General features: G+C 49.7%; 6 protein-coding genes across 6 annotated transcripts; 3 read left to right on the forward strand and 3 right to left on the reverse strand.

Moving 5' to 3' along the window:
• Positions 1-1,244: 1,244 nt before the first annotated feature.
• Positions 1,245-1,718, reverse strand: GGS25DRAFT_468558 (uncharacterized protein). The gene has a single exon (XM_049259082.1). It carries the CDS (start codon positions 1,628-1,630, stop codon positions 1,322-1,324), a length of 309 nt encoding a protein of 102 aa, XP_049121053.1. The 5' UTR covers positions 1,631-1,718; the 3' UTR covers positions 1,245-1,321.
• Positions 1,719-1,751: 33 nt separating this feature from the next.
• Positions 1,752-4,167, forward strand: GGS25DRAFT_12262 (uncharacterized protein). Its single transcript, XM_049256143.1, has one exon. The coding sequence runs from the start codon at positions 1,881-1,883 to the stop codon at positions 3,756-3,758; it is 1,878 nt and encodes a 625-aa protein (XP_049121054.1). The 5' UTR covers positions 1,752-1,880; the 3' UTR covers positions 3,759-4,167.
• Positions 4,168-4,438: 271 nt separating this feature from the next.
• On the reverse strand, positions 4,439-5,935 carry GGS25DRAFT_516582 (MFS general substrate transporter; the record flags this gene model as incomplete). The annotated part of the gene is made up of 2 exons (XM_049263223.1): positions 4,439-5,191; positions 5,291-5,935. The coding sequence occupies 2 exons, from the start codon at positions 5,933-5,935 to the stop codon at positions 4,439-4,441; spliced, it is 1,398 nt and encodes a 465-aa protein (XP_049121055.1).
• Positions 5,936-6,757: 822 nt separating this feature from the next.
• GGS25DRAFT_468569 (DUF917-domain-containing protein) lies at positions 6,758-11,114 on the reverse strand. Its single transcript, XM_049259083.1, has 2 exons — positions 8,930-11,114; positions 6,758-8,853 (listed from the first exon to the last, which is right to left on the reverse strand). Exons 1-2 carry the CDS (start codon positions 10,484-10,486, stop codon positions 7,378-7,380), a joined length of 3,033 nt encoding a protein of 1,010 aa, XP_049121056.1. The 5' UTR covers positions 10,487-11,114; the 3' UTR covers positions 6,758-7,377.
• A 519-nt stretch (positions 11,115-11,633) lies between these two features.
• On the forward strand, positions 11,634-13,918 carry GGS25DRAFT_12301 (NCS1 nucleoside transporter family protein-like protein). The gene is made up of 4 exons (XM_049256151.1): positions 11,634-11,916; positions 11,996-12,073; positions 12,165-13,430; positions 13,492-13,918. The coding sequence occupies exons 1-4, from the start codon at positions 11,775-11,777 to the stop codon at positions 13,698-13,700; spliced, it is 1,695 nt and encodes a 564-aa protein (XP_049121057.1). The 5' UTR covers positions 11,634-11,774; the 3' UTR covers positions 13,701-13,918.
• Positions 13,919-17,936: 4,018 nt separating this feature from the next.
• Positions 17,937-20,106, forward strand: GGS25DRAFT_468581 (uncharacterized protein). The gene has a single exon (XM_049259084.1). The coding sequence runs from the start codon at positions 18,638-18,640 to the stop codon at positions 19,955-19,957; it is 1,320 nt and encodes a 439-aa protein (XP_049121058.1). The 5' UTR covers positions 17,937-18,637; the 3' UTR covers positions 19,958-20,106.
• The last annotated feature ends 102 nt before the right edge of the window (positions 20,107-20,208 follow it).

Raw genomic sequence — 20,208 nt, forward strand, 5'->3', positions numbered from 1 at the left:
TCCACGATACCTGCTGGGCACGCATCCATTATCATCATGGACAGCATCTATGCGGATTGAACATATGAGATACATGTATCCAACACGTATGTGGTGGTCTTTACACCATGGTGGTAGTGCTGCCGGTTGAGAGCGGTCTTGGATATCAGGTAGGTGCTAGTCAGATATACAAGTTCAGGAGAGAAGTTACGAGGTCGTTTTCCACAAAGATCAAACCGCACCTTCTTTCCCAAGGAGTTCGGATGTCACAGTAGGCACATCTTTATTTCCTAAATTTTCATTTTCATTTTTTCATCTTTTTCGCACGCTTCATGTTTCACTGGCAGACGCATCTTTGAGCATTGATAACTACCGGTATATATTCAATCCAACTACCCTATCAATACCCCATTCGATATGTGTCTGTCTATAATCAATCCTAATATATGAGCACGATTTCTTCCGCAATTTAAGTAACTCCCTGTGCGACTTTTGTGCTCTCACTTGAGATCCTCGAGGGTCTTACCATCTCGAGAGCACAATCTCATTTTCTCTACACGGTTCCAAAGCCTTACGGATATTTCAAGCCAACTGAGAACGTTACGGGGGACACTAGAAAGGAACATAGTCACTGTACGTCCGAAATATTATAGCTATTCTATAGGATCACATGTTTGTGTTGTTCATTCGTAAGTTTTTCTTTGACCTCCCCCCCTTTTCTATCAGCAATATTTAGGCAAGTTTTCAGAATTGTGTTCTACGCCCTTTGGAGTTATCAATTATTCCAGTAGTATATCTGTGTATTTACAAAGAGCGTACTGACTATGATGATATTGAACTAGCTTCATAATATGTCTTGCCAATGGCGACGTAGATCTCACGATCAGTGGGAAATGACACAGAGCAATCCTCCTTCAGAGCTTCTCGACGACCCCATCAATACATCGAGCTCAAATCCAGATGAGCGTTCGTCATCACCAACCGTGCAAAGTGAGCAGGTAGAAGAATCAAGGGGTTTGCCGGCACGTCAAATGGAAGATAGTCCCTTTTCATATGCTGCGCAAGCGGAAACGGAGCCTATTCCCCGCGATAGCAATCTTCCCAGGGCTGAAGATATGCTCATGCCAAGTTCTCCGCGTATAGTTTCCTCTTCGGACGTTGATGACTCTATTGTATTACGGAGGCTTGAATTGGAAAACATGCAGGTCCAGGACTTAATTAACAATGGTAACCTCGACGAGGAGGAGGATGCGGTCTCCAAGCGGGACCTAGACGATGAGGACTTTGAAACGGCTGAAAATGATGGGCAAGAATCAGATAGTTCCTATGTGGAAAGGAAACCTCAACGGAGAGGAAAGAGGGGAGCTCCGAAAAAGAAAGATCGTGTCGAAGCTACCACTAAACCACGAGCTGTGATCAAGAATGGCACACAGAGACCTTTGTCGATCTCCAAGGTATCAAAACCAGCACTAACCACGAAAAGTCGTTCGAAGAAGGGGCAGGCAATATCTAAGCCAATCTCAAAAGGTACCAATCGAGTGACTAGTGTTACAAGTCCGCCGAACTCTGCTACCAAGGATTCGGCTAACTCAACAATAACTAACCACCGTCGCATAACGCGACGTACCCAAGTCGTCAAAGAGGGAAACATTGAGCAAACGGATAAGACTGTTCCGGACTCTCAAACACTTCCTACCGAAAACCTGGCAAGGCCAAAGCAGTTAGCCCCAAGAGTCCCCAAAAAGTCTTTTTATAACGAAGTGAAGGATGATGTCTCATCAATACAGGCATCAAAGAGTACTAGTAATCGTGTCAAGTCTCAGCAGAAAGCTAATACAAACGAAGACAACAAGAGATCCTCTAATCGACGGGTTCCTGATCATCATGTGTCGCCGATTGAGATGTCTAACGATGATGATGGGAACGACGATGATCCTTGGTATATACCGGAATCGCCTCGAGAGCGCAAGCAAAATTCACAGCCAAATGCTAAAGCTAATGAAGACCAAAACTCTCTAGGCACGCCAGACATGGTAATAAGCCCCAACTCAAAGAAGAAGCGGAGGCCATTGCAGTCAATACAGCCCAGAACGAAGACGAGGAATGCAGCAAAGGCAACAGCATACAAAAATGGAAGGGCTTCACCTCAAGATCTTGATGAAAGTAAATATTTTGCCTCATCGAAGAGCCAAAAACCACAACGCAACAAAAGATCCAAGGAAGTCGAATCGAGACAGCTAGAGCAAGAAGAAGCCAAATCCTCCAGACAACGTCCAATATATATATTAGATAACCCTGGCTCGTTAAACCATGCTGAAGAAGGCACAGACGAAACATGCAAGCAAACAGCTGCTCGATCACACATCTCAGAAGAAGCACCAGCGGAGACCATTCCCCGAGACCAGGCTCTCCAGAAAGATCTTGAGATAGCTCCAGTACAACAGGAAGGGCCCATCATTATGGAACCTCCAGGGCTTGCGGAAGCCAGGAGCGCTCGATCTCCCCCCGAGGAACAGATACATGCCGCGCCACTTACTGCAATCACTGCTAAGTACAGGGATCAAGAAATCGCATTACCCACAGCGGCCCCTGAAGTCCCTGAAGTCCTAGATGAGCCCAAAGAAAGTCTCAATCAACAGAGTGCCATGGCAGAAACCTTATCAGAAAATGTGGTAAGAGAAACCTGCCATGACGACCACACGATACTCTCAGTCGATAAAGTCACCAATGGAAGCGATAATCATGGGGAAATCGACAGCAAGGAAAATTCCGAGCCAATGGGGAAAGCCACTTCATCACTGCCAGCTTACCATTCTAGCTCTGGCCGGGAATCTCAAACGAGGAACGTAAAAGAAGACTCGGCAAGTAGGCACGTATATGTTGGCGAGTCTCAACATGCCCCGACATTCCTTTCTATCAAAGCGAACAGCTATAAACTGCCTGATAGGACTGCAGCACGAATCAATCGGCGCTTAGTGACTAGTGACTTGGGAAGTCCTTCTAATCCCTCGCTTGTAGTCGCAGGTAATGCTGAAAAGCGTGAAAATAACCCTCCAGATGGCGTCCACCAATCCTTTCACGATCAACCCCGATATAGTGTGCCAAATAATATTTGGATGTCTCTCAACAATGACATTCCTGAGCCTATGCAGGTTACTTCAGACTTCGAGACCTTACCCCCCAAAGGACATGCTCCACCACAGCCAACCCATATTCGGTATCAGGTTCATAGTCCAGAATATCAGTCACAACAGGACACAGTGGAATGTCGACACAAGCTGAATTCAAAACCTCACGTAGGAATAACCCTAAGCAAGACTGCGACTTTTGTAGGGGGGAACGAAAAGGAATATGTGCTTCCCCAACTTCATCCTAAATCTATAGCCTTTGCAACCAAGATTTCCAAAGAACAAAAACAAGCGGACGATTTTGAGGAAGTCGACCAAGAAACAACGAATGAGACAGAGACCTGTCGATCAACAAGGAAACCCACATGGCTGGGACCACAAGATTCAGCAAACCCCCGAGATAACCATAGGGGTGCCTCTCTCAAATCTATTAGATCAGGCCGCTCGAGCGATCTAGAGTCGAAACCTAGAAACGAGGAACGGTGGGAAAATGCAGTAAATGTCGCTTCTGACGGGGTTATAGATGCCCTGCACCATATTTCTACGGTGAGTGCATCGTCTTGTTGGCTTAGCTTAGCATTATCTAACGAGGGAACAGAATCTTCTCGAACATCTGAGAACTCGAGAGGAAAGTATTTTTGCTATCGTTAAGGAGTATAGACGCAACGGGATGAAAATATCAAAGAGATTGACCAAGCGACAAACCGCAGAATGGCTCGAGGCGTCGACTACAACCAGAGATAAGCTTTTGGAACTAACATCGTTATACGGCGAGCTATCTACACAGACACATGACTTCCACTCTAAATGCCTGACGAAACATCGCAACCAGGCATACGTAGAATGGCAACGGCAAACAGCCAAGGTCAAAAACGCACTTCGTGTGGCTAAAGAGGAAGCAGCATTGACTTAAAGTTATCATTGAACCCTTACCTAACCTAGCACACCCTCGCCGTCACCTGGCGCCAAAGCTTTGCTGATCTAGTTGCTAATAGTAGCGCTTACTGACATTTTAAAAAGAAATCGTGATTTGCTAGGGCCGGTCGGACGACTCAAAGATCTTCGTTCTCATTGATATGTCTTAATAAGGGGAAGAATCATGGGCTTATGATTTGGTGCTTATTTATAATAGTTGTCTTTAAAGATACTAGAAAGGTACTAGATTAGGTGCATCAGCTTCGTAGATGGTAATGGCAGCAATATAGAATTTACTCTACAACTATGCATTTTGTATATACCGACTTAGCTCTTGCTACGTGAATGGCGGTTACAACATACCAAAACCCATCGTGAGGTTATGGGGGGCTTTGGTGAAGAGAATACTTGTTTTATCATTGACTATAACTATCTCTTCTTACCTCCGTATAAGGGGCCTTCGCCGATGGCAAACTTGGGAAAGTGAGCCATATCATAAGCGTTATAGCCAACTGAACGAAGACGACGACTTGGAATACTTGGATCCCAAGCGTCTCAGCAAGCGCACCCAGACCAAACGGTAACAGAGCCCCCCCAACCTGACCGATCAAGACCACGAAGGAGATAGCGCCGACATGCAGCTCCCTCGGCAACAACCGCGTCATCATAAACACGCCAGAAGGGAAAAGCGGGCCGAGGCAGAAGCCTAGCAGAGTGATGGCGACGGCGGAGAGCTCGGGCAGGCGGAGGGCGGCGAAGAGGGCCTCGAAGGCCAAGGCGGCGAAGAGGTAGACGAGGGTGGCGAGGCGGACGCCGAGCTTCTCGGTCACGAGGCCGAGGGTCAGGCGGCCGGCGGCCTGGCCGATCCAGAAGCCCGAGGAGGAGAGGGAGGCGAGGTAGGGGGATGCGTGGTTCACGCGCGTCATGAAGACGACGATCCACCCCGACACGGAGTTCTCGGTGCCGATGCAGGCGAGGAAGTAGGCGGCGCAGATGTAGGTTACGGCGTGTTTGAAGATGGCTTTGGTGGTGGTGGGGGTGGTGGTGGGGGGCTCGGCCTGTGTTGCGGGATGAGGGTCTTCTTGGTTGTGCTGTGAGCGGTACTTCGAGGAGTCCTCGGACCGGAAGGCGACGAGGAGGGCTATGGACTCGAGGATGGAAAATCCTAACTGGACATATGTTTTCCGGGTTAGAGGGTACCTAAGCCTTGATCAAGGAGACGGCGATCTGACCGAAAGGGGGGGGTTCTTGAGGGGATGGGTCCTTACCAGAACGTAGTACCACGTATACCAAGCCAAATGCGACGCCTCGAGCATCGTGCCCGCCAGAAACGGCCCCAGCGCCGCCCCAGCCGAGTACGAGCCGTGGAGGAACCCCTGCACCACATTCGCGTTCTCCACGCCGCCCGCCCACGCGCAAAACGAGCCGTCCAGGATCCCGGTCCCCAGCGAGCCCACGGCCAGCGCGACCAGCAGCAAGGGAAAGGGCGGGTGCAGCGCCGCGGCCGCCGCGAACACGATGTGGAAGAAGGGGCCGAGCGCCGCGATCCCCCGCTGCCCGAACCGCAGGTGCACGACGCCGTTGAGCCAGGCCGCGCCGACGTAGCCTACGGGCCAGACGAGGAACACGGAGGAGACCTGCAGGTCGGAGAGGGCGTAGTGGGACTCGAATTGGGGCACCATGACGCCGAGGGTTGATACCATGGTTCCGAGGACGGTAAAGGAGAGCATGGAGGCAGCGATGAGGGGGAGGGGGGTGGGTGATGGGGGGGGATGGTGGTGGCGGCTTGTTGCGTCACTGCTGCTGCTGCTGCTGCTGCTGCTGGTTTGTGTAAGGGTGGGAGATGAGGGGCGGAGGAAGGGCTCACGCTCTGGGTCTGGGTCGTTGGGTGGTGATGGTGTTATTGTTGTCATTGTGAAGGGGATCGTGTGTAATTAATTAGGTATTTATCTAATTACAATGGAGATGATGAGGATGATACCTTGGCTTAGGTGTTTTGATGCCATGGATGATATTTGCTTTGACGACATGAAAGGTGCAGTTCTACCCAGCATGCCAGTATAAATACCTGGATAGGTATTGTACAATACAATACATGCTACTACCGGCCAACTATAGCCGGGTTGAGTTGTTGGTTTCATGTGATGAAAACTCTGTAGGTAACTACCGTATATTTTCGGCATTATGGTCCTCTTGTTAGCTCCACTTATTAATGCGCTTTACTTAATTAGGGTGATTTACCCCAAGGTTTATTCAACTACACCTCATTTCGGAGGGATTCTTATCCGATTCCAGCAATATTAGCACGCAATGTCACGTGTCGGCACGTGAAACCTGCTCTCCAATATTTACGTTTATCTGTTATTTCTTGATAGATATATGAATATTTGAAGCTTCTTAATTAATGCATAACACTTTAAACCTATCCTTATTGAAAAAACATAGAAATAAGATAGGTAAAATTAGGATCACGTGGATTTTGATAACACTAGTACCAGAGCCTCAGCACTGAACTAACCAAATTGGGCAAGGTGCACAAATAAGTGGAGCTAACAAGAGGACCATAATGCCGAAAATATACGGTAGAATGGAAATGGGTTATTACCTAAATATTGAATATGATTATGACATGTCATTTTCTGTAGTAGCTGAATAGATCAAAGAAGAGTAGGTAGAAATAGAAGCATCTGGAGGCAATAGTGTATGAACTTATGAAGATGTTATACCCGGCTAAAGTTTCCCCAGGCACCTTACCCCGGGTTAGCACCTATAACTTATAACTTACCTCCTATAGGAATTGAGTTCTGCTGCACGGCCAGCGAAACCTCCTCGCTGGAAGATGCCTCTTTGATCTTTTTTTTCCTGCAGCTTTCAATAATACAACTAAGAAGGTATATCTCGAACAACCAACAGACAGACAGGCAGACATAGAAATGGATCCTCGGGACCGAATCACAAGCTAAAGACAGCTTTCAATTCTCAATTATGCGATTTGTATAATCGGAAGATGGTAAAGTCGAACATGGTTGGGAAAGCTTTGAAAATTGTATCAAGGATTAGTTAGTTACGTCGTATTCACCTAAACTTGAACAATTTCTAGCGCTGATGCTTAGGTACCTAGTAGCCCTATAAAAACAGGGGTATGGCTGGAAGACTGAGATAGGGGTTCGCCTAGTAGGAGGTGGATCTGGATATTCCAATGATTTTCGTGGCTATTGAACCAAATCATGACAGCAGATGAATGTGCTTTTCACATATCTTTAAAGTCAGATAATATAGGTTACCTAATAACTATACCCCTTTACGTGTCTAGGACTTTCAAGCCTCGAGTTCCCCTTCCGGTCGAGATATCTACCTATAAACTAACATCGAATTCATCAATCACGCTCCTTGGTTTGACGAACTTGCCCAATGGTTTATACGTCAGATGATCCATGCCAAAGGCCTCAGGTCCACCAATCTTGATGCCTCTCTCCGAGGTCCACCGCTCGCTCGCCGCGATCCCAAGGACGATAACCAAAAGCCCGTACCGATACTCAGGGGTGCCGATGGCCTCGCCATTTTGCGCATCGATTACTGTGATCAGGTCGGGCACCAGCCCCAGGACCTCGCCCTCCGTCTCCACCACCTCACCATCCACGACCGAGCGTGAGATCTTGATGGCAGCGATATTCTCGTTCTTGAATGGGATCTTGATAATCCCCTGGAATTGGGGCTGTTTCGGCCCGTCTTCCTTCGACGTAGACTGTATATGCGTAGCGGTCTCATCGTCGACTACATCTGCGCCTTCAATGAGGCACTCCCCGTAGATGTGACCTAAGCGCAACGTGCGTTCTACGCCGACTATCTTGCCCTTCCACAACACTCTACCCGCTGCCGGCCCTCCGCATTCCGCGAGGATGGTCTCCGCGACGTTGTCTACGCGGTTCGATTGGCGTGCCTTGACAACTGCGCGACCGATCCGCCATGATTGGGAGATGGTGTGTTCCACGGCCCACCGCCTACACTCCGAGCCGGTCACGGGCGGGTCGGCCATTCCGACGGACGAGCCCATTTGGCTCAGGGCTGCTCGAAGAATGCGCTCCACCTGCAAGTCTGAGGTAGCGGTCGGCATAATGACAACATTCCCATTGCCGTCGGCCATAGCGACAGGCGACCAAATCAGAGGTCTCTCGTTAAACACAACCGGCGTGGTCTGCCACTTGGTGGGGTACGCTCTGCCCATCCAGTCGCCGTCGACAACCGGCAAGTCCATGTTCGTGCTCGCGCCGACGATCATGCTCTGCAGCCCGTTGCCGCCGCCGATCTCGATCGAGATCATGTGCGTCGGCTTGCTGCCGAATACCTTGTATAGCTCCTCTTGCGCCTGCGTCATCTCGTCGCCCGCAAGCTTCTCTATCCCCACCGTCGGCGAGCCCGCGTGCCCGCACGTCGCCACCGCCACGCCGTCGGGCAAGTCATCCGGGCTCACCACGCGCACAACGTCGCCCCGCCGCAGCATCTGTCGCAGCCGGATCATGGACGCGTAGGGGCTACCGCCACCACCCGTTCCCAGGATGTAGCACCCGATTGTGATCCACTGGAGGTCGGTCTCGTTGACCAGCCACACGCGGTTCTGGACTACGGGCTTATAGTTGTCGATGTCGATGTCTTCCTTAGGCTGTGCTGATTTCGTCTTTGTCTCCGGCGTATCAGTAACCTTTGAGTATTCGTCCATTTCGTCGACTGCCTCTGCTGAGGAATCGTCGAAATGTAGCTTCGAAAACTCGGTTCGTGAGTAATCCAGGTCGCCCGCTGCCCGCACTGTGAAGCGTGACTTGTTGGCTATATACTGGTAGTGGTATTAGTAGATGGGTATTTAGATATTCTACCCACTATGAATAGGGCTGAGTAGGGGATCAACTTACAGGCAAGGGCAGGTAATCCATCTCGACCACTTTGACCGTCTCTCTCGACGCGCCGTTCGCCACAGCTCGTTCAATCACTTCCTTGCAGACCTCGTCTATGATGCTCTGGGTGGACCTCGAATCGGTCGACTTGACGGTGTCCACCACAGCGCTGACTCGTGCGATCGCTGCGCCGATGGCATTCGCGACCTCCGACCACTTGGGCTTGAGAACCTTGCTCGCCCCCTTCAGTTCGTCGGGCGCGATTACGGCGCCGCCTCCTACGAGAAGGACTGGGAGGTCCTCAGGCGATGTCTTCATCGTGTCGATGATCTTCTCAATCTTGTGCTTAACGGCGGCCTTGAACTTGAGAATGCCCTCTTCGTCCAACGCCCCCTTTGCCAATGACCTGTCCCCGATATCGATCGTACTGTTGGCCAGCACCGTGCAGTCGGTGGTGGTCAGCGTCTTGCCGCCAAACACCAAAGCCTCCTCCGTGAGCTTGTAGCCTACGCTGTCAGGGCCTACGGTTAGGTTCTCTCCGCTCCCGCGAACTATGGAGCCGCCGCCGAGCCCGATGCTCTTGACGTCAGGGCACGAGAAGTTCATGCGGACCCCGGCGAGGTCGCTGTACGCGGCCTGCTGTCTCGGAAACCCGTTGGCGAGTAGCAGACCGACGTCAGTGGTCGTGCCACCAATATCAACGACCATGACGGCCTCATCCAGCTCGTTGGCCACGAGAAAAGCGGCGCCGCGCATGGAGTTGGTGGGTCCGCTAGAAAAGGTACGGATGGGCAGCTTGGCAGCCATGTCGCCGGACAGAATGGTGCCGTCGTTCTGGGTGATGAAGACGGGGCAGTCGAGGCCGAGGCGGCGCACAGGCTCCTGGAAGGAGCGGATGGTTTTGCGCGCGAAGGAGAGGATGGACGCGTTGAGAATCGCGGCGTTCTCGCGCTCGAGGAAGCCGAGATTCGCGACGTCCCGCGAGCACACGACGTCGCAACCCGGGATCTCGGCGCGGATGATGGCCGCGGCGGAAGTCTCCTGCTGCGCGACCGTGTCAATCGGGCTGAAGACCCCGTTGACCACGATGTTCATGATCCCCTTCTCCCGGATGATCGCGCACTGCGCCCGGATCTCGGCCGGGTCGATGTCCGAGATCGCGTACCCGTCGACCTCGAGCCCTCCCTTTAAAAGGGCGTAGTACCCCAGGATCAGCTCGCGCATGTCGTCGGGCCAGTCGACGCAGGGAGGCGCGTGCTTGGAGAAGGGCCCGCAGAGACGAAGGACGGCGACTTTGGAGAGGCGCGCGGCGTCCCGCTCCACGACGGCGTTGACGAAGTGCGTGGTCCCGATTGTTACGCTGGCGACCTGCGCCGGGTTGATGTCGGCGGCGCCGAACATGGTGGTGATGGCGTCGTTGATCCCGAGGCTTGGGTTTTTGGTTGTCGGCGTCTTGTGCCAGGCTACTATCCCCTTGTTCGGCTCCAGCGCCCGCGAGGGGTCCAGGATTACGCCATCGGTGTTGGTGCCGCCTACGTCGACGCCGATGCGTAGGGTTTTGGGGGGAGGTGTCATTTTGGCAACGTGAGGTCTGCGTACGCTAGGTACTATTCTTACCTTCCTACCTAGGTATCTATACAGGTGCTGATTACTTACGTAGCCACCGCGAGGCGAGACTGGTAAGCCAAGCTCTCTTTATATGTCAATGTGCCTACTATGGCCGGCTTCGGCATATGCGACAGGTTTGGAGGCGCTTGTCCATCCATCCTTCGACCTAAAGGGCCTACCTACCGTATCTGGTACCAGGGTCTCCCGCAGCAAATTGCTGTGCTGACATTTTGGTAGTTGATATAACTAGGTACTGGAGATTGATATGAATGATTACTCTCTGAGTGCCTGCTCACTTACATAAAATGTACATATGTATGTTTGAGTTGAAGTATTTTTAAATATTTTTTTTGAAATTTAATTTTCATAGGTATTCTTGAAAAGCGCTTAGGTAATACTAAAGTATTTATGTACTGTAGCATCGGGTCGTATTGACGCGCATCGACGATTAAAATACTGCGTAACAGCGAAGCGGCAAAGTGGAGTATTTATATGGAGAATTGATTTGGCCCCTTTTTTGATTGATAAGATAAAAAATGATTATCCTTGGAATGGAGTATGATAAGAACCATTGAGAACCAGGTCAAGGGGCTCCTAGTTACTACATAGTACATACATACATATTCATACATATCTCTACTACTCAACGTTGCATCCATACCTGGGCAGTACTATCAAATATATCTAGTGCCGGACTTTCTATGTCTACTATACTACCCTAGCATTCCTCGTGAACGAATTAGGTGAGAGACACCCGCCTATCTTCCAGCTATTCCAAGACTCTAAAACAACGTGGGGTACGGAACTCATAACGCTATCATCTAATACGATACCCAGCTTGGCTATCTTGGCTGTTTATCACCTGGGAACTGCTTGGTCTAACCAGATATGTAGCATATAAGAGTATAGGAGTCAGGGACCCTTTCCCCTATCAAAACGTATCAAAAAATGGAAATCAGCTGTTTATCTCAAGATACCTATCCAGTTTCCTGGACAAGATGCAACCTGCCGAGAGGGCGGGGACACGCCGCTTCGGAAGAAGGCAATACAAACAGACTATGTAGGTACAATACCTAGTACGTATGCTTGTATGTAGGTGGCTGAACAACATACATAGTACCCAGGTAGGTACAGCATATACCTACATGCATGTGTGTGTAGTATATTACCCTGCAAGATCGCACATCCAATCCGCGTCGGAAGTTCCGATGTCCTTGGTTACTCTCACATCGAAACTCAGGGCTTCACTTAAGCGATGGAGGACACCGGTTTGAGAGCTCGTTTTGAACGTGTCAAAGAGAAAGCTCGTCTACACGGTGACGAGTCTCAACACGAGCAGACGGATAAATGGAGTAATCGTGATTTGATACCTCTTCCGCCAAGCAGAAGAACATGGGGTAAGTCAACATTGAACAAAATGCTGTACCTCGTCAGTCCTGGCCTCTAATCATTGATGTTGTTCACCACGCGGTTTAGGATGGTTCCATTATTTCGGATACTGGACTCTCTCGTCCTTGAATATCGCGAATTGGCAGACTCCTAATAGTTTCTTGAGTAAGTCAAAGCTCCCTCTTCCTCCCCCTTGGCTCCTTTTGCTTTTTCCGATGGCTTGTTTTGCTGAGCATAATGCATTTCGTCGATGTAGCCCAAGGATTGTCGGTTGCACAAGCGTTGGGCATCATTATTGTCGGCCGCGCTCTAATAGTGATGTTCTCGACGCTCATTGCCTGGTGCGGCATCAAATGGCACATCGGCTTTACCATCCAGAACCGCTTCACGTGGGGAATGCGGGCCAGCTACATCCCCCTTCTCCAGCGCATCCTGCTCAACTTTATCTGGAACGCCGTCCAAGTCTGGAATGGCGGACGGCTTGCAGCGGTATGCATCACCGCCATCTGGCCGTCATTCGCCAGGATGCGGAACTTCCTACCCGAGAGCTTTCCCGCTACTGGCGATGAGTTTGTCGGCTTCATTATCATCTGGGTTTTGTCAACACCGCTCTTATGGATCCCACCCGAGAAGTTCAAGATCCCTTTCTTGGTTACTTCTATCTACACTGGGTTAGGTATGCTCTGTATAATGATATGGGCGCTGGTAACTGCAAAGGGAGCCGGCCCCCTTTTGTACGCCGGCGTTAGCGTCCCCCAGAGTTCGATGTGGAACGTGTCCTGGCTTATGATGGCCGGTGTCAATCAAACCCTGGGAGGCATTGCGGCGGGAATCACGAACGGGTCTGATTTTTCCCGGTACTCGAAGAATGGAAGGTCTTTCGTAATTGGCACCATTACCTCGGGCTGGATCACCGGCGTCCTAGTATGTGTCATTGGACTAGTGACCACCAGTGCGGCCGAGAAGCTCTACGGTGAGGTGTTTTGGAATCCACCGGATCTGTTGATGCGGATGATGGAGAACGGAGAAGGGTCCTCGGCCGCCCGGGCTGGTGTGTTTTTCCTGGCCTTTGGGTTTGCGTTGACTAGCATGTTCGAGAACATCTGTGGTAATGCAGTTGCTGGTGGGATCGACCTCGCGGGCCTCTGGCCCCACTATATCAACATACGGAGAGGGGCCATCATCACTTTTGTTGCTGCTTGGGTGGTTCAGCCTTGGCAGCTCGTCAACAGGGCAACTACCTTCATCCAGGTGCTCAGCTCATTCTCGGTGTTCCTGTCGCCGATGATTGGTCTCATGGCAGTTGACTTCTACCTCCTACGTGGACGCAAGATCCGCCTGTCTCATTTATATAACCCGAACACTTCATCGTATTGGTATTGGAAGGGGGCCAACTGGCGAGCAATAGTGTCGTGGGTTTGCGGTTGGATTCCTACCATCGGTGGACTCGTCGCTACGGTGAATAGTGATACAAATGCATCGAGAGCTTGGTTTGAACTATACTATATGGCATTCTTCATAGGTGAGCATGATCAGCTCCTACTGACCCACAGGAGTAGAGTAAATCTAACCGTGTGATGCAGGTTTCTTCACCAGTGGAGTTCTCTTCTACATCCTCAACAAATTATTTCCGGTGGCAGGATTGGGCGAGTACGACGAAGCCGATGTCTATGGTACCTTCACCGCTAGGGAAGCAGCGAAGTTGGGCGTTGTTGCAGCAGAGTTCCAGACGGATACCTACGAGACCCCCGACGCGTCTTTGGTGCAGGAAGCCATGGAGAAGAAGGAATAGATCAGACGGCGGATCACCACACGCCACTCCACGCCATCGCGTTTCACTTGCAACTCGTATATGAAGCTGTAAGAGGTAAACGAAGGCGAAAGAGTGTTGTCAAAACTTAGCTTGCGGGAAGTGTATCCCTTCTGAGGCCACATTGTGGTGACGTGATAGACGCGTTCGCTCGCTCCGCTTCATAGCTGCTAATCCTGAACTGGAAGAAGAAGACGATTACTTATCCGATCCGCTTAATGAAGCATGCTGCGTTTGACCAGGCCAATCTGTGCTATCCTCCAAGTCTCCCTATATCGGACGATGAATATGTTCCCTCCCAAGACGTAACCTATTGCTAGATGTTTCTTCTCGCCAACGGTTTGATTGTGGTGACTCTCTTTCGATCTTCATATGATTCTTTTGCCTACCTGCCTAAGTACCTAGTAAGGTAGAAAGTTCAATGCTTAGATAGGTAGAGATGTAAGACCAAATATACCTCCAAAGGTTTTACGATCCCGCGGCCGGTATCCCTATCCTGGACTAGCAGATACCGTACGGTCCCCTGGTGCGATTCGAGCAGCAACGTTGAAAACATGGCAAGCAAGGTATACGTCATCTTGAATAACACAGCGAGGCTCTTGTAACATTGTACGATCGGGCAAAATGTTGACATGCAGCTGACCAATGCCTGACTGAAAAAAAGGGGGGAGGACGAAGCTCGGCTTCCTCTTGCCCCCTGTGCCTGGGCTGTCCCGAGACAGACAACTCTCACGTGGGGTAAACTTCCCCCCCCCTGAGATTGCGATCTCGTTAATTCTTCCCTGCCTTGATTGGCGCTATTCATAAGGCGGTTAAGCGACCGAGTCGAATGAATATGACTTCTTCATATCGAGAAGCACCGAGATCATGATGTTCGCCTACCTAGGTATGTATTCATTGTGGACCCAGTGATAGGATACATTCATATCAAACTCTCTTCCCTTATTGGGGAATTTGCTAGCTCCGGAATTACATCAGAGTTACAATTCCGAAGATCTAATCAGTGCTACTGAACGGGGACACAGGCTCATTGATATCGGTAACTGCCCAGGTAAGTACTAGGCTGGCAGGTATACAGTCTCGGAGAGTTGACTGTGACCGATTTCGCTGTGTGCTGCCAAAAGCTCATCCTGAGCCGAAAAAAACTTGTGATGTCTTGCGATGTCTCAGTCCAGTCCTCGCAGAGAAGGGGGGTCGATGGCGCAAGTGTATCGCTTCGCTGCCCCTTCCTCGGTCTATATCTCTTTTTTCTTTTCTTTTCTTTTCTTTTCCTATTCGCTTGAGATAACTTGCAAGTATGTGAGATGATTACGAAGCCGAGGTCATGGCTACTCATTCAAACAGGTAATCGGAAACCAGATAGGGCGAGCAGCAAGCAATATGGCTCTCTGATTATTCCCCAAGATATTGGTTACGTGTAGGCACCTATGCAGATTGCCGGGCTCGCATGCAGATTATGCAGACCCCAGAATCCGGGTGACACGGATGGGCCCTCCGCACCTATAATGTCATACCTCCTCCTGCATGCACTGGCTCCCCGGGAGAGCTGGATAGATTTCCCGAATTGGCAACCAGGACATCGATATGCAAGCATTGCAAGCCACCTACATACATAGCCCCCTGCAAAAGAAAGAAGAAGAAGAAAGCCTTCGACAATCTTCTTGGAATTCTTGGAATATTTCATTGGATGGGCGCTTCTCGATAGTTTGCGAACTAAGGCTGCACCTTAACGGTTCTTCCCACTGACCCGAGCGGTCAGCTCTCTGCATAGCATGTATGCAAGCATTGTACAGTTTACCTAGGCCTCGGATGATGAGCCGGGTAGTTCTGCCGGGGGTATGTAGCGTTGGGCTGGGGCACACACGCATTTATCTGTCTATTTGTCCTTGCACGACAACGTCCTTTGTGCGACGCCAAAGTGTAGATATGTCAGTGAGCTTATAACGCATCCGATAGGAGTCATGACAAAAGTTTCGGCGACAGAGCAGGGGGCAACGTACAAGCAGAAACACTTCGGATAGTCTCCTTGCATATCCGCCAGATTTCTTAATTTCTTTCTTTATTCCTTCCTTTTCTTTTTTGGCTGCCTGTCTGTCTGTCTGTCTGTCTAATCATAGAAAGAGTCATAATCCTAATCCCATCATCAACGACAGAGGGTGATATCGAGAGCCGGCTCATTGGGCATACTTACCACGTACATGGGGCGAGTTCTCCGAGCCTTGCATATCTCACCACGTGCGTGCCAATTCAGGGGTATAGGTATGATGATGACGCTTCCTCCGCGGGTGGCATCTGAGCTAGCCGTCGTGCCCCGTATGATTAGACGATGATGGAAGACAGATGGGTGTTGTATTACCTGCCAAGGCGAATTTGACGGTTAGCCGAGATCATCCGATACCTACGTCTTAGGGAGAAGACCTCTCAGAAGGCTGGGATCGCGAGAGAGATATGGTACAAGCTGATAAGGGCAGCTGGTATGTATGGAAGGGAGGAATAGAAAGCAAAAAAGTGGCGGTAGGTGCCACCGCTCCGGATCTATCGAGGAACGGCTCCTGTAGGTAGAAAGGACTGCCCGCCTGCGCTAGCCCTGTCTAACCTCGCGTGTTGGGATGATGTTTGGTGTTGATGAGTTTATGCGTACCGAGGTACTCTGCGATCTAGATGCGCCGTCGGCACACCCATCCGAATATATTCGGTGGTTTTCTAGCCCGTCGTCAATGACTTGTATGACTCCAGCGAGGGTATAAAAGGGTGGGAGTCTGCAGGCGTGTTGTTGCTTAAGAACCAGAGAATCACTATCAGCAAGCAAGTACTCAAGAGGCTCGCCAAGATACGTCTCTGCCTACCAACACACCTTCATCTACCTACACAGTTACCCATATAACCACCTCTTCACTAGATATCTACCTTGGTGTCAACATGTCTGCAGACAACAAGCCCCAGGATTCCAAATCCGACGAAACCCCAAGCAAGCCCGACGGTAAGCAAGCCAACCAGCCCCATATCTCCATATCCCACTCTCCACGCCTACCTACCTACCTACCTGCACACCCACTCACACGACAACAGACAAGTCCAGCACCGACACAGCCATCCCCGTCTCGCGCGACCAATGGACGCAGAAAGGCGGCCAGGCTCGGCAGGACTCCGAGTACAGCGGCGACGATGCCACGGGTGCTTGGATGAAGAACCAGGACCAGGACGGTCCATACCACGCTATCGCTGAGGTCGACGGCAAGAAGACGGAGGAGCAGAGCGCTGATGCTGATGCTGCGGCTTCGGGGCATGTCACGCCGTCGGTTGCTACGCAGGGGTCGGCGAAGCCGAAGACGGATTCGTGAGGAAGGTGGATTTCATCTTTTTTTTTATCTTTTTTCTTGTGGAAGAGGGGGGGGTATTGCCTGTTGGGTTGGGTTGACTATGGCTTTGTGTATTTGGGGGTTTCGGTGGGTGTAATCGTTATTTTGCACTTGAAGTGGTTGTATTTGTGTCTTGACTTTTGACAGCTGGCTATGGATTGGGCGGTTGGATGGTATTGGCTTGATTTCGGTGGGCTTTGGGAACTTGGTTTCTTGTAGCTTTTATCTCTTGTTTGATACGCATGTACTCTTGAGTTATAGTCGATTAGTTGTTGAATTCCACGCAAAGTTCTCTCCACATACACACACACACACACATATATATATATACTAGGTACCTACAGACACACTCAGATATCAGATTGTGTAAAGGCTTCCGGCTGAAGAAGAGAATAAGAGCGTTAGAATCATAAAGTAGGATAAGCCAAATTTGTAACACTCGGAGAAAAAAAACACATACATTCATATACAAATAAAGGAGTGAGAAGGGGATGGCCTGCTGATGTTAGTATAGCTCAACCTGTCTAAGCTATCCTCTAGTTTTCTGTTAACACTTGCATGCCATGGCCGTGTTAATTGTCCCTTTCACGCCGGGTTTATCGGTTATTCTTTTCCCATAAAAATACATAATACACTGTACTTCGCCTTAGGCAGCAAACTCGGCGGGTAGCAGGGCCTAAATTAACATGTCGCACCGTGTGGTAAGCAAAGTTATTATTATGGAAAGAGTCTGGATAACGACACTTTGCAGCAGTATAAGTACATATATATTGAGATTACCTACGCACCATGTAAGTATATATATTGGGAAAAAATGTATGGTGGCTCTTAAAGGATTTAGGAGAAGGTACACAAATAGGGGGAAAATACAGTGATATAGCATAGTGTGGTTTTAGGTGAGTTAAGAATCTAGAAATATCATGAGCCTTGCCCCCTTACCGCTTAGATGCTCCTTTGTATACAGTTCACACGGTTCACTGCCCTCTCCTGTCCAAGTCAGGCTCCACGTTTCTTCTACCTTATAGAAAGGATTCGTAGTATCATTTGGCTATGTATAATCGTAGACTACCTAGTTAGCTTCATTGAGAAATGTCTTGAGTGATAACTCGTGATAGCTCGTGATCAGATCGCTTAGCTGCCATAAGGAGGCGGTCAAGAGTTGAGGAACACTGTTCAGCCATATCTCATATGAGAATATCCATGGATACCTGAGGCGCTACTTTTCCCCTAGCTAGTCCCCCGTATGCTTTCGTTCATGCCCCGATTCCTTTCGCCTTAGGACCCCATAACTATGTGGATACTTCTTAAACAGTGCCGACGAAGGCGGAAAGAATATTACTTACGAACGCCTGATTCCTAAGGTTAGGTCCCAACTTGTGTCTGTTTATTTATATTTCTGCCTTGCACTCTGCCATTTTAAAAAAATTCCTTCTCAGTTCTTCCTCCGGCTTAGAAATTTCCTTCACAACCGTCAAGTATTGGTTCACCAGTACTTATATCTTTTCATTCTTTTTTCTTCACGTTAACCTTGAGTTTTCTGAAGATATTTATTGATTGATCATGTCTCCAAGAAAGAAGAAAGGTCCACACAGGGTTGGACGCGTGGAGTCTTCGGCGTCTGGCGATAGCACGAACTCGCTTCGTCGTCGTCGACTTCGAAGAGCGAATGATCGTAGAAGGTCGCCTGATAACAGACCGGCTACACCAGATTTGAGCAATGTCAGGCCTATGCCAGATACGATGGATGGCCTTCTGGCACGCCGAAGAGGAACAGGAAATGACAGCTTTCTGCCGTACATCAATCGCACAAGCACGCCGCCACAGACTGCTGGAATTCCAGAAGGCATGAAATCCAGAGACGGCGAGGCTTCTTCATTGACTACTTATCAGGCCTCTCGCAACCAATCACCTTCACCTTCACCCGCACCACGTCCGCCACACTCTTCTCCCAGGCGACGCAGAATTTCTCGTCTAAATGATTCCTATCCCAATAAAGCTCGACAGGAGATTCGACATCCCAAACGAGCTCATGGAGATATTTCAAATCTACAGGCTTCTCCTTTGAAATCTTCTCCAACACCTCCTTCAAAGCGCCATGTTTCGGGCTCTAAACCCTCCAGCCGTCATGTTTCGAGCCCTCAACGTTCATATATCCGACCTTTATCGCGTCGCGCCCGAAGCCCCACAGCTTCAGATGATGGATCTTCATCTGATTCTCCTGCATATAGTAGGCCTTCTTCATTTTTGAGACGTGATCCCACGTATTATAGAAATGCTCCGAAGCGAACTCCTCAGGAGCCTCCAAGTTCAAGGCCGCGAAGTCCCGTGAGCAGTCCAGCAAATTCAGGACGGAGACGTCCTGCTTTGCTAGCACCTACCCCTTCTAGCAGCACAAAACAGGCCACTGAGCGCAGGAAGATTTCTCAAGCGAAGCCTGATGGAACGAAGAATACTGGGCCAAAGACCATTACTCCTTGGCGAGGAGCTCCATACAAGAAGGGAAAGGCTCCGGAGCTCGACGATTGGCAACCCAGCCCTACACTTGATCCACGTGAACTTCCCCTCGTTAAGCGAGAAGCTTATGAGAGCAAGAAGTCCAGTTCGAAGGGTGAAGATAAATCCAAGGGTGAAGATAAATCCAAGGGTGAAGATAAATCCAATGGTGAAGATACAACGAAAAGTGTTAGCAGTACTACGGCTGCTGCTGCTCCTCCACTTCCTCCCCGACTTCCTCCTCTCATGGTTAGTTGTCGATTTTGTCGCGACCTATTTGACCTGCGGGCAGAAGACCCAGGAGATTGTCCTCGAATACGACGTGAGTATAAGATCCAAGGAAGGAGTTTACAATTAAAAAAAGAAAAACAAAAGTCAGATTGCTAACGCGTTTAATTTTTTTTTAATCTAGATCATACTTCCGAATGGCTGTTGTTCGTAGAGGTCGTTAAGCGAAACCAATGGACTTTAGAAGATACTCCTGTGGTCAAGGAAGACCGCTGGCCATGCTGTGGCTCAACGATTCTGGAGAACCCCGGGTGTATTTAGGGTAAACACCAGGTCTAGACCAGTCGATCCAATTTGATCCCATTTAACTGCATCAAGTCAGCAGATTTGTCCTTTTTTATTGGTCCATT

This window comes from Hypoxylon fragiforme (genome assembly GCF_022984875.1).
Source record: "Hypoxylon fragiforme strain CBS 206.31 chromosome Unknown GGS25scaffold_1, whole genome shotgun sequence".
Taxonomy (NCBI): domain Eukaryota; kingdom Fungi; phylum Ascomycota; class Sordariomycetes; order Xylariales; family Hypoxylaceae; genus Hypoxylon; species Hypoxylon fragiforme.

Bases quoted from the DNA above. Each gene is read 5' to 3' on its own strand.
- GGS25DRAFT_468558 (XM_049259082.1), bottom strand. From the start codon at position 1,630: ATGTTTCCCTCTTTGACGACTTGGGTACGTCGCGTTATGCGACGGTGG.
- GGS25DRAFT_12262 (XM_049256143.1), top strand. From the start codon at position 1,881: ATGTCTAACGATGATGATGGGAACGACGATGATCCTTGGTATATACCG.
- GGS25DRAFT_468581 (XM_049259084.1), top strand. From the start codon at position 18,638: ATGTCTCCAAGAAAGAAGAAAGGTCCACACAGGGTTGGACGCGTGGAG.
- GGS25DRAFT_12301 (XM_049256151.1), top strand. From the start codon at position 11,775: ATGGAGGACACCGGTTTGAGAGCTCGTTTTGAACGTGTCAAAGAGAAA. The intron at 11,917-11,995 runs GTAAGTCAACAT...CACGCGGTTTAG, and splicing joins GCCAAGCAGAAGAACATGGG to GATGGTTCCATTATTTCGGA. The intron at 12,074-12,164 runs GTAAGTCAAAGC...TCGTCGATGTAG, and splicing joins GACTCCTAATAGTTTCTTGA to CCCAAGGATTGTCGGTTGCA.
- GGS25DRAFT_468569 (XM_049259083.1), bottom strand. From the start codon at position 10,486: ATGACACCTCCCCCCAAAACCCTACGCATCGGCGTCGACGTAGGCGGC. The intron at 8,854-8,929 runs GTAAGTTGATCC...TACCACTACCAG, and splicing joins TGGATTACCTGCCCTTGCCT to TATATAGCCAACAAGTCACG.